This window comes from Syngnathus scovelli, chromosome 16 (assembly GCF_024217435.2).
Source record: "Syngnathus scovelli strain Florida chromosome 16, RoL_Ssco_1.2, whole genome shotgun sequence".
NCBI classification, from domain to species: domain Eukaryota; kingdom Metazoa; phylum Chordata; class Actinopteri; order Syngnathiformes; family Syngnathidae; genus Syngnathus; species Syngnathus scovelli.
In genome coordinates this window covers 8,433,690-8,444,242 of record NC_090862.1, presented here as the reverse complement: position 1 = coordinate 8,444,242, position 10,553 = coordinate 8,433,690, and the positions used below count along the sequence as shown (strand labels likewise).

The following is a 10,553-nucleotide window of genomic DNA, read 5'->3' as shown; positions in this document are numbered from 1 at the left end:
AAGAAAAAAGGCATCTAAAAACTGAAATGTTTTCCTTGTACTTCCAAAATCAAAATCTAACCTTGTTTAATATTCAACCCTGTTTTTATGTGACCAAACAGAAGTGGGAAAACGTGTAGGCCCCCCACCTCTGGCAAAATGTTTGAGGAAAACAAGTTAACGCTTGATTGAATTTTGCAACATTGTTGCAAGGGGAAGGTCAGAATTGTACTCTTCATTATTATGTTTCAGTTACAGTTAATATTGTGAAGAAAAAATAAAGAAGGCTAAACAGACTTCATAAATCCAAGACATTTATTATATTTTAATTTGACTATAATGGCAGCTGCAATAATTCGACCAAAAGTGAATTATTTACTCTTGCTCTGAGCATTCTCATACACTTGCAAAAAAAAAAAACAAAAAAAAAAACAATATGAGTAAGAGAATTATGTGTTCCGGTTAACTGATGAAGGAGGAGGAGGATCCCTGCTATGATGAGGTGATGAAACTCTTTCTCGGGCCCTCTCGGCTGGCTGACGCACACATGGAAGCATCCCTCATTTGTAGCCCTAAAAATAGATGGGACTAGTTGACACATTTTTTTTGCATCTTGGCATCCGATACCATGCAGAGCCCAAAGCTCTGTAAATGGTGTTGCTGGAGAATATATAAGAGGCGAGCTTGGCGCCCTTGGGACATTCGCTCAGAATCCACCTTGGTCTTTTCACTCGCCTCAACGCAGCGCAAAGGTGAGTGTGCACCCCCCCACCCCTCCACAGCACCCCAAAACTGAGGATTCTGCACACAATCTTGAGATTTGTTACGCCCCGGCCTGGACTATAATGACGATAATGAGGAGGCGACGGTGCCACCAGATCAGAGGACTCTGCAGGACTTGTGGATGATGAACATTTGTGCAAAGGGATGTGTCATCCAATGCTATGTGCCACTATTTTGGGGTTGGGGGGGCAGTGACAACATGTTTGTCGTCGATCTTATCGGGAAGACTTGCCAACATAGCAGCGTAAACATGTTTGGCTCAAACTCAGTCATGCTCATTAGCAATCTGTCAACTTGAAGCCACACTGATATTTTCAATCTTACCAAATATGGCCATTTTTAAAAAATATATTTCTGATGGTCGTTGTTTCTCCCTTTGTAGCTAAGCAAAAATGGCCTTTGCTGGTGTTCTCAATGATGCCGACGTGAAAGCAGCTCTGGATGGCTGTGCAGGTACCCGAAATTTAGCGCCTCAAACATGTCCATCTTGTCATTTCATTTAATGATTGCAACAAAGCGAGTTTGGAAGCATAGAATTAGCAACAAGGTGAAATGTAGCAACACAGCCTATATAAAAGCACATTGCCATGATTCACTAAAGGTTGGATTTAAAAAATTAATTCAGAGAGTGATTTTGGGAGCAGGACTGAGCCAAGATTGTTGGATAGTTGTGACGAAGAGAATCACAAATTTGTGGAAAATAGATCATTTCTTCAGATTACTACTTACTGTTCAGCCTACAGCTATCCATCACTAAGCTAGCTGGTTAAGCTAGTTAAGTTATCTAGATGGCGAGTTTACCTCGATAGTTTAACAAATGATTCTAGTTCCTCTTATCTAATCTTTTTTATCTACTTTGCTTGTATTGTACATATTTCGATCATATTTGAATGTTTGCTTTGCAGGTGCCAACACGTTTGACTTCAAAGCTTTCTTCGCGGCGTGCGGTCTGGCCAGCAAGTCTGCCGCCGATGTGAAGAAAGCCTTCAGTATCATCGACCAGGACAACAGCGGCTTCATTGAGGAGGATGAGCTCAAGTATGGCGTCCAACTCAAGCAAAACGTACATTTCAGTCGCCCAATAGCGAACTTGCCTTAGGTCACACTAGCAGAAAACAACACAACAAAGCAGTCCAGCTTTAGCAACCTTTTTACAAATTTGAAATAAATGCAAATGGATGCAACAAGCATACAAAGGCATTTAAATTTGTATGTGTCATTTTATAAATGACGTTTCGAATCATTTAGTTTTTTTGCATTAAAAGTGAACACATTTTTGTTCCTGAATAATGCTGACTCATCGTGTTTTTCCACTTTGTAGGCTGTTCCTGCAGAACTTCTCAGCCTCTGCCAGGGAGCTCACCGACAAGGAGACCAAAGTCTTCCTCGCCGCCGGTGACACCGATGGGGATGGCAAGATCGGAATTGAGGGTGAGACGTCTTTTGATGCTTAACAAAGGTCAAAGGTCGAGGCCAAATAAAGAATAATAAAAATTGGAATCAGCATTAACATTCATGTCATTTGGAAATCTAAAAAAATATCAACAATATCAAAAAGTGATGTCATTTATCGTCCAAAATTCAAGAGCCAAAAACAAACCATCATTTGCTTTCTCCTCCTATAGAATTTACAGTCCTCGTCAAGGCCTAAATTCCCCCTGACCAAGATCGTCTTGATGTCTTCGCCGGATCCGGTAATCATCAGCTGAAAGAATATTTTTTATAGCTTATTTATAAGTTGCCTGCGGACTATTTCTCAACAACTTTCACCGCTATGCGTGAATGTTCGGAAACTTGTGCAAGTTGAAACTCATCTGTACTTTTGAGGCGGAGTGAAAAAAAAACGGGAATAAAAACTCCTTTGGTGTAAAATTCAACTCTCTTGCAGCCCGCTTGTTTGCGCATCGTCTGACAATCCACGCTCACACGCACGCACACACGCAGACAGTGATGATGTCACCGCAAGGGGCTCGGGAATTTGGGGGGTGGGGGGAACGGCAACCGCGCCTGCCAGGCTTTTTGAATACGAGAGCTTAATCGCACAAGTGACCTACCTGCACTTAATTGCTTTGTGCCGGCACACATTCTAGACACAGTTGCAATGGCATACGAAGATTTCTGCTGGGGCTCGCTGGGGACCTTTCCAATTCGAATGGTTTGACTCCAATCGTGTGATTGCAGGGTTGCAACCTTGCACAAAAACAATCTTGGACAGCCGAGACGCTCTCCAATTGAGACTCTCTTCGTGGCTTGGTAGCGTGAAAGGTGACTGCTGACCCCCAACATCATGGGATTGTAGTGCCACCTAGATGCGAAAAATCATCTGCAATGTCAAGTCCGGTCTGACTTTCCGTTTATTTTAGCTGTGGTGCAAAAAACAGTCCAGTTGACATTCGGCTCAAATCTTTCGAGTTGTTGCCATTTCCAATTTATCGCTGGACTTTCATTCAAATTGAAATCTGTACTGGCACCCAGCGCCACTTGCAATTTGTCCCCCCGCTGGTCGCACTATTCTTAGCAAGGGGGGTGGGGGCGGGGGGGAGAGCACAGACGTCTTCAAACGCACCTTTTTAAGCGTCTTCGTTTGTGAAACTTTAAAAATAGAGCGCTCCCTGGCTATGGCACAAAATGTTCGCCCCCCACCTCTTCTACACCCCCCCCTCCCCCATTTGAGCGGTGTCAATTATCCAGTGCCTCAGATTTCGATGGGGTGAACCTATAAAAGGTCAGCGGTGACACGGGGGCGAGCACTGCAGTCGACTTCCCGACCTGTCCCGCATCATCCGTAGCGTCCAAACAGCGAGCCCCCTCAGAGGTGAGTTCCATTCAACGTTATATATCAAAGGACATAAAAAGGAGAAATATATAAACTTTTTGATAGCATAAGATGACGTTTGGGAGAGGCAGCAGCTGCTTGAAGAAGACATGTGGCTCTTGAAACCTATTGAATTACAAACTCACATGGGACCTGTCATTCACAACTGTATCCAATTGACGAAAATAGATTTTTTTTTTAAATGACTGCATGGATAGAATTGGAGAATTCTAATTTGGCTTTTTAAGAAGTCCCGCGATCTGTTTCTTTTATATCACTCCTACTGGAAAATTGCATGGCGGGCTGAGTACATTGATGCAGTAGTCTGCTGTTGGGGATCTGACTCGAATCAATCCGACTATTCAGACTATTAACCCTTGGACATTCCACGTAACTGTTTATTTTCTTCATTTATTCACTGCTATGGTTATATAAAGTGTCCGATATGCTTTTGTTTAACAGAACATCCATGTCAATTTGCTTAAAGTGGAACACTGATGACTTAACTATGTCTAATTTGCTATACATGTTCCTGTTGACACATTTTCTCTGTGAAAACAGCAGATCACAATGGCCCTGCACAAAATGCTGAATGATGCTGCGATCACTGCAGCCCTGGATGGATGCAAAGGTGGCTAGCAAATTCATCTTTGCACACATACACCCCCCCCCCCCCCCCCCACACACACACACACACACACACACACACACACAAACACACTGCTTGCACACTGAGGGTTTTTAATTTTCTTAATGGTGACATCCCCGCTTGAAAATTCAGACGCCGGAACGTTTGAGCACAAGAAGTTCTTCCATGCATGCGGCCTGGCCAGCAAGTCCGTGGCCGACTTGAAGGAGGCTTTTAACATCATTGACCAGGACAAGAGTGGTTACATTGAGGAGGAAGAGCTCAAGTAAGAGAAGGGCCACAAAATACACATTTCATTTTATTGCTCTCTTCTGCTGTTTACTTGACTCACCAAAGGCTGAAATAATGTATTTCAAATCCTCATTTGCAACCAATAATGTATGATAAAATACTCAACAATAAGATCCTTGGCAGGCTGTTCCTGACGAACTTCAAGCAGGGTGCGCGCTCCCTGAACGACGCCGAGACCAAGGCCTTCCTCAAAGCCGGTGACACCGACGCCGACGGCAAGATTGGCGTTGATGGTACGAGCACCACCGGTAAAAAGTGTGTGCACAATCAAAGCAAATGATGCTGACTCTGCCTTGTGCCCCACCCCGCAGAGTTCACCACCTTGGTTCACGCGTAAAGAGTCACATGACCAACAGCACCCGCTCTCATGGAACAACAATGCCCACCTCCCCCCTTTCATCTGAAAAATCATTTTTATACATCTGCTTAAGAGACGTTTCCTCCTACGCAACACAAACACACACACACACACACACACACACACACACACACACACACACACACACACACACACACACACACACATTCATGCAAACACACACGCACACAAGCACACGCACACACACACTCTGTCCAACAAAGATGATGATTATCGTGATTATCGTTCGGCTGTGTTCATGTCTTAAATATGAAGTTTGCATCGTGTCAAGTCTATGCACTTTCCAGGAATCGACGGTAGGAAAGAAGAAATGTTCTTTTGCTGCGGTCGCTCGGTCTTATCGGAGGTTCATCAAGTGTCTTTTCAAGTATGTGACAATGTGACTGAAAATAAAGCACCGAATAAACTTGTGGACAGGAAAACCGATGTATGTTAAGTGCCATTTCATCACGTGACAGGAGAACAATGTTGCGCTGTGTCCTTTACGTCAACGCAGACGACTTTACACTTAGCCACTAGATGGCGCCATCCATGGTGAATTGAAAGGGATGTGCTCGAAACCGGGCATTCTGGCCGGCATTTAGTCTTTTTTTTTTTACATGAACCTCTTTATGATAATAACTAAATAAACAAATTAGGGCAATTTATATATATTTTTTTTAGGATTGACAAAGTTGTAATATACAAACATTATGCACATTGTGCATGAAAACAATTCTTAAAATGAAATATCGATTGGGATACAAGCTCAATTTCTAAAGGCATTATGCACAAACCATTAACACTCAACGTTTGTATTATTAGTAGTGATTAATTGATGACTGAGCCTGGTTTTAAGTCTTGACATATTAGCAGAAAATAGCGAGCTGACAGTCCCAAAAGCCAGGAAGCAGGGGGTCATGGGGGGACATTAGTGAACGAAAATGAATAAATGATCATCAGTAACAGAATAGTGTGCAAAGGTATCGCCTTGGCACATGACATCATGCAACGACTGCGTTGTGGTAGCTTGAGTCCCGCTGTCTATCCGATGTCCGACCTGCTGTCCAGCCCGCTGTCCGGCCCTTTTCTGGCAGCCACAAGAATGAAGACTGTGTGTTAGAGCGGTATGCCCTTTTAAACACTTGCAAGTGGAGAGTTATTCGCTGCTGTGCATACAGCGATGATCGAATGAGGTCTTTAGATTCTTGCAAGAGAGTATTTTATCATAAAAAAAAAAAAAAAGTATTTATTGAGAAAGAGTATTTATTGAGAGAAGGCAGGGTGGGGGTGACATTGGACATGTTTGGTGGTCACCTCAGCAACTGGTTAATCAGTGCAGAGGGTCCCAGCTCATTGTTTTACAAGGTCGTGGAAACAGAAACAAACGGAGCATTTTAGATGACTAACTAAGCAAGAATGTTTCCACACCATTTGAAAAGTTTCAACAACTGAATGGTTAAACTTTTCAGAGTCAAGGAAAGGTAAAAGGTTTAAACAAAGTTAATAATTCTAGTCTACATTCCAACATAATCATACGATCAAGATAATCTGTAAACCCTAACACTGTGTGCTTATTTTTAGAAATACACTTCCCCTTATGTTTTCCAATTAGAATGAAGTTAGATGGTGACAATCCTCCAATAAGGCCCCCCCCCCCCCCCCCCCCAAAAACAGCAAAAATGCTTTTTGAGGCTCACAGGCCTTTAATTAACATTTAGTGCAATGTAATGACAGCTCAGGTTGCTGATGTCCCCGGCTACTGGCCAGCCGCTATCAGCATGACGGGCGTCCGTGCAAAAGAGTCAAGTAGTCAAGCATCTTTAAATTCTTTCTGCAACGCCACAATAAACTGTAACTGTATCTCTTTCTCATTATATACAAACAGGGATGTGTTGACTTAAATCTACGAGAGCTCTCCTACACCTACTTGGTAAATGCTGAAGTTGCATTATTGACTGTCAGTCGGGTTCACAGAAATGAATACATAAGTGAAACAAGCTCTTGTTTTTGTTATATGGATAATTTAGTTGAGTTTGAAGCACCTGCCAATCAAAGTGAATTTTGAAGCACAGTTACACTTAGCATGGTCATTCTGTGTTTAATTCATTCTTGTAATGCGTTCGGTAAAAGGATACATCCATGAAGTGATAGGTGGGGGTGAGATAAAAGAATGCCAAAAAAGCTCATTTCTCACGTTGTGTACAAGCAAGAAGGTTGGGAGTGTCGCAGCGGTAGTGGAGGATCCTTTGGAAGTGAATTTGCTTTTGACAAGGGCGTTCCACGGGTCCCAGCTCTTTGGCCGTGGGCGTTTATAAATAGTAAAGGTTAATTAGGTAGCTGGGAAACTGGATCGGGGCGGCCAGTTTGAATTTGATCCCCGGACAGGTAACTCAAGTGAAGCCCATTGTCGGTGCTGCAGGGCCTATATAAGCCACCTGGGCGGACGGCAGCCACCACTCGGCCCAACCTCCTCGCCCTGCTGCTCTGCTGCTGCTGCTGCTGCTGCTGCATTGACAACCGGCCCGCCCGACTCCTCACCAGGTGAGTTTATCTTGCATCACACATGAAAGGCAAGAAGAGCTTCTTGATTTGATTGTCATCCATGAGGAAATTCTCCAAAGCTGTCGGAGTTTTTGTCCCGGCCTTCGGCAAAATCCCATAACCGTTGGACGTTTGCGTGCACCCGTAGGTAAAGAACATGTCGCTGTCATCGATCCTTTCTGCCGACGCCATCGCCAGTGCGATCAAGGACTGTCAAGGTATTGTCTTGCACTTCTTTGTCATTTGCGTGCATCTGTGTCACTCGCTGTTTGTGTCGCTTTCTTTGGGACGGTCATCAGGCCTGATTCCAAAAGGAAAAAGAGAGGAAAATCTTAAAGCATGTTTCTCCTCCTGGCGTGTCAAAATGTACATTTCCCATTTTTGCTGTTGCACACATCATGTAAATTTGACAGGATGGAAGAAGGCAGTCAGAGTACATATCCTGGAGGAAGGCAAACACACAAGGCACGCTGTTAGCTGATCAGCTCGCTCGACCATATGAAGCAGCACTGTGCACGAACGTGTTGGGGGTTCCCGTCATAAAAACATGCTCATTGGCAGCAGGGATCGTCTAAAAACTAAAGGATTGGGGATTTCCTATTAGATGTTGGTCCAGGACTCCCACAATGCTCCTTGATTGACTTGGTACCAAGATGACGCCAAAGATCCCAAATGACAAAACGATGCAGACTCCGCAGATGATGTCGCTAACGCGTCCCGCTCTGTCGTTGATCTGCTTAGCGCCAGAGTCCTTCTGCCCAAAGAAGTTCTTTCAGGTGTGCGGCCTGGCCAAGAAGAGCCCCCAAGATGTGAAGAAGGTCTTCGGCATCCTGGACAATGACGGGAGCGGCTACATCGAGGAAGAGGAGCTCAAGTGTGTGCGGCCGACGGCTAGCGAAATTCAGCCCGTCCGGCTGCCATTTGCTTTTCTGGACTTGTGCTCTTTGCAGGTTTTTCCTCCAGAGGTTTTCTCCCGCCGCCCGGGTCTTGACGGAGAAGGAGACCAAGTCTTTCCTGAGCGCCGCCGATGACGACAACGACGGCCGTATTGGAGTCGATGGTACCAGAGTGTCCATTTTTCAGAATTCTTTCCAGAACAATGGAAGATCTCGTTGGCTTTCTATTGTCAATAAGAATCCCGACAGAATCCTGACAACTATTTTGTTTTTCTCCACAGAGTTCCAAGCGATGGTCCTGTCCTAAACACGAGGAGCCCTTTTCTCAGCTATCCTTCATTTTACACGGCGTCAAGAATTTCCTTCATTTAGCACCATCATCGTTTTTTTCCTTCGCTTTTGCCGTCATGATATAAATAATGCCCAAATAAATGTCAAGGTCATCTCATACGCCCATAAAAATAAACATGTGAAAAACACATAAGTTGGCTTATTCTTATTTATCCCAGTGTGCATTTTGTTTTGTAAAATTCATGAGCTCATACTGTAAGCATGAGCAGAGGAGGTGACCTTGGTCAGAGTGGGAGTCCTGCTTTGGCAAGATCAAATGTCGCCAGAGCTCAGCTTTGTCAAAGAAACCCCATCCAACCTGCGGCGCACGTGCAAGGCCACGAAAGCAGCGGCGGCGACGTAAACACGCGACAAACAAACACCTCAAAGCGGGATCTGGAGGAACCCCAGGTGGGAGAGACAGCTCCCCTCAAGGATTGCGTGCGTATCAGAGTGAGAAGGTCCGAATAGGACGCATGAGGGGAGGCCTGATTATCTGCCAAGGTTGTCAATTATTCATTCTCTCATTGCATTGTCTTTGAAAAAAAAGTCTTATCAAGAAAGGTGTGTGGGGCTCATCTTACTCATTGAGGCCACTTAAAAGTTTAATGTGTGTCCCATCTTCAAGTCAGATCAAACAAAGCGCGCTTGCCCAACTTGGACAATAAGCAACAACATCAACATCATGACTAGCATATCCCCCTCGTCTTGCCTTTCTGTGACTCTTTTAGTCTTTCCGGCGCAACCAAACAATCAAAATTACGGTGTTCTTGTAACATGTACATCAAACAATTTTGTATCGAGTGACGCAAAACTATTGACCTCATTCCGCAAATAAATTTAACAGTTACGTAATCAAACAAATGAATAGTTCAGGTAGTTATCTACTTATTGCACTGTTCTTTCATCAATATTTATTTTCAACAATTCCATCTGCTCTTGGCCACTATCAACAGGAGTTGACTGTATTTACAAGTGTTTCTCCTTGTCTGCCCACACTAAACATTTACGATTGTTGTAAGAGTTTGACGAGCTTCGGGCTCCGGTGGCATACGTACCAGTACCAGTTCAACCAGTCTTGTGTTTTATTCATCAATAATCGCACATGCTCGTTTTTGCGACGGCAAAACAAATACACATTTACCAGAATCGACATGACATCACATGGCGCATGACATCGGCGACTTTACAAGGCTATCGTCGCCTCAATCGTGTGACCTGGCCAGCGGCCTTCAAAAAGTCTGTATCCCTTCTTCGTGCATCATTTAAAGCTCCGGCCCGTCACTGTCGGGTTTCAGCAATCGTCAGGTTTCATGTGCAAGCATTATGTGGCGGAGAGCGGATGTGGCTCAGGTGTAAAGCGGTGACAGGAGCCCACCGCGGGGGGACACGTCAATGTAGACGATTCGGCCAAGTCCAGACCTCTTGAGTTGCTTCCTGCTGCGGGATTGTGTTGCCGTGTCCGATCGGGTCAAAAGACCACTCGTGATTGAAAGGCTTGGCTGGCGCAGACTTGCTTTTTGATTCTGAAACTGCTTTTTGCAACTTATAGTTTAATATTTGTTCTTTGAAATTAGAGTATTCATTCCCAATTGTCTACTGTATTCATTTGGTTGCATTTCTCTCAGCTGAACTGCTTGGAGTATAAGAATGCAATAAAGGATTAATTTTACCCAATCAGATTTTGCCATCATGCGTTGCCACGTCAATCTAATCTGTCCAGGACCTTCGCACTCAGTAGTTCTGGCGCATGTGCCTCCAACTATATTAGCAAAGAATATATTTCAAATTTATTGAGTTCAAGTTCAGAATTGCGGGTACTTTTGCCACCTCTGGAAATTCATCAGCTCATCAGCATCAGACTTTATCTTTACGTGAACGGCTGCTCGAGTAAATCAGACAAAATGC

At 44.1% G+C, this 10,553-nt stretch overlaps 3 protein-coding genes and 1 long non-coding RNA gene across 6 annotated transcripts; 3 read left to right on the top strand and 1 right to left on the bottom strand.

Annotated features, from left to right (window-relative positions):
- Positions 1-276: 276 nt before the first annotated feature.
- On the bottom strand, positions 277-3,396 carry LOC125983008 (uncharacterized). The gene is made up of 2 exons (XR_007486609.2): positions 2,817-3,396; positions 277-551 (listed from the first exon to the last, which is right to left on the bottom strand). It is a non-coding gene; the product is annotated as an uncharacterized lncRNA (long non-coding RNA).
- LOC125983007 (parvalbumin beta-like) lies at positions 630-2,639 on the top strand. The gene is made up of 5 exons (XM_049743820.1): positions 630-731; positions 1,145-1,215; positions 1,668-1,800; positions 2,084-2,193; positions 2,388-2,639. Exons 2-5 carry the CDS (start codon positions 1,155-1,157, stop codon positions 2,411-2,413), a joined length of 330 nt encoding a protein of 109 aa, XP_049599777.1. The 5' UTR covers positions 630-731; positions 1,145-1,154; the 3' UTR covers positions 2,414-2,639.
- A 22-nt stretch (positions 3,397-3,418) lies between the features above and the next one.
- Positions 3,419-5,322, top strand: LOC125983586 (parvalbumin beta). 2 transcript variants are annotated; one of them, XM_049744958.2, is made up of 5 exons: positions 3,419-3,577; positions 4,139-4,208; positions 4,359-4,491; positions 4,641-4,750; positions 4,829-5,322. In XM_049744958.2, the coding sequence occupies exons 2-5, from the start codon at positions 4,148-4,150 to the stop codon at positions 4,852-4,854; spliced, it is 330 nt and encodes a 109-aa protein (XP_049600915.1). In that variant the 5' UTR covers positions 3,419-3,577; positions 4,139-4,147; the 3' UTR covers positions 4,855-5,322. The 2 variants fall into 2 exon arrangements, with proteins under 2 accessions (XP_049600915.1, XP_049600916.1); XM_049744959.2 differs by having other exon boundaries at positions 3,443-3,577; positions 4,142-4,208.
- Positions 5,323-5,472: 150 nt separating this feature from the next.
- On the top strand, positions 5,473-8,799 carry pvalb8 (parvalbumin 8). 2 transcript variants are annotated; one of them, XM_049744960.1, is made up of 6 exons: positions 5,473-6,002; positions 7,298-7,419; positions 7,568-7,637; positions 8,161-8,293; positions 8,370-8,479; positions 8,597-8,799. In XM_049744960.1, exons 3-6 carry the CDS (start codon positions 7,577-7,579, stop codon positions 8,620-8,622), a joined length of 330 nt encoding a protein of 109 aa, XP_049600917.1. In that variant the 5' UTR covers positions 5,473-6,002; positions 7,298-7,419; positions 7,568-7,576; the 3' UTR covers positions 8,623-8,799. The 2 variants fall into 2 exon arrangements, with proteins under 2 accessions (XP_049600917.1, XP_049600918.1); XM_049744961.2 differs by lacking the exon at positions 5,473-6,002 and having other exon boundaries at positions 7,210-7,419.
- The last annotated feature ends 1,754 nt before the right edge of the window (positions 8,800-10,553 follow it).

Bases quoted from the DNA above. Each gene is read 5' to 3' on its own strand.
- pvalb8 (XM_049744960.1), top strand. From the start codon at position 7,577: ATGTCGCTGTCATCGATCCTTTCTGCCGACGCCATCGCCAGTGCGATC. The intron at 8,294-8,369 runs GTGTGTGCGGCC...TGCTCTTTGCAG, and splicing joins ATCGAGGAAGAGGAGCTCAA to GTTTTTCCTCCAGAGGTTTT. The intron at 8,480-8,596 runs GTACCAGAGTGT...TTTTCTCCACAG, and splicing joins CGGCCGTATTGGAGTCGATG to AGTTCCAAGCGATGGTCCTG.
- LOC125983007 (XM_049743820.1), top strand. From the start codon at position 1,155: ATGGCCTTTGCTGGTGTTCTCAATGATGCCGACGTGAAAGCAGCTCTG. The intron at 1,216-1,667 runs GTACCCGAAATT...TTTGCTTTGCAG, and splicing joins AGCTCTGGATGGCTGTGCAG to GTGCCAACACGTTTGACTTC. The intron at 2,194-2,387 runs GTGAGACGTCTT...CTCCTCCTATAG, and splicing joins TGGCAAGATCGGAATTGAGG to AATTTACAGTCCTCGTCAAG.
- LOC125983586 (XM_049744958.2), top strand. From the start codon at position 4,148: ATGGCCCTGCACAAAATGCTGAATGATGCTGCGATCACTGCAGCCCTG. The intron at 4,209-4,358 runs GTGGCTAGCAAA...TTGAAAATTCAG, and splicing joins AGCCCTGGATGGATGCAAAG to ACGCCGGAACGTTTGAGCAC. The intron at 4,751-4,828 runs GTACGAGCACCA...CCCACCCCGCAG, and splicing joins CGGCAAGATTGGCGTTGATG to AGTTCACCACCTTGGTTCAC.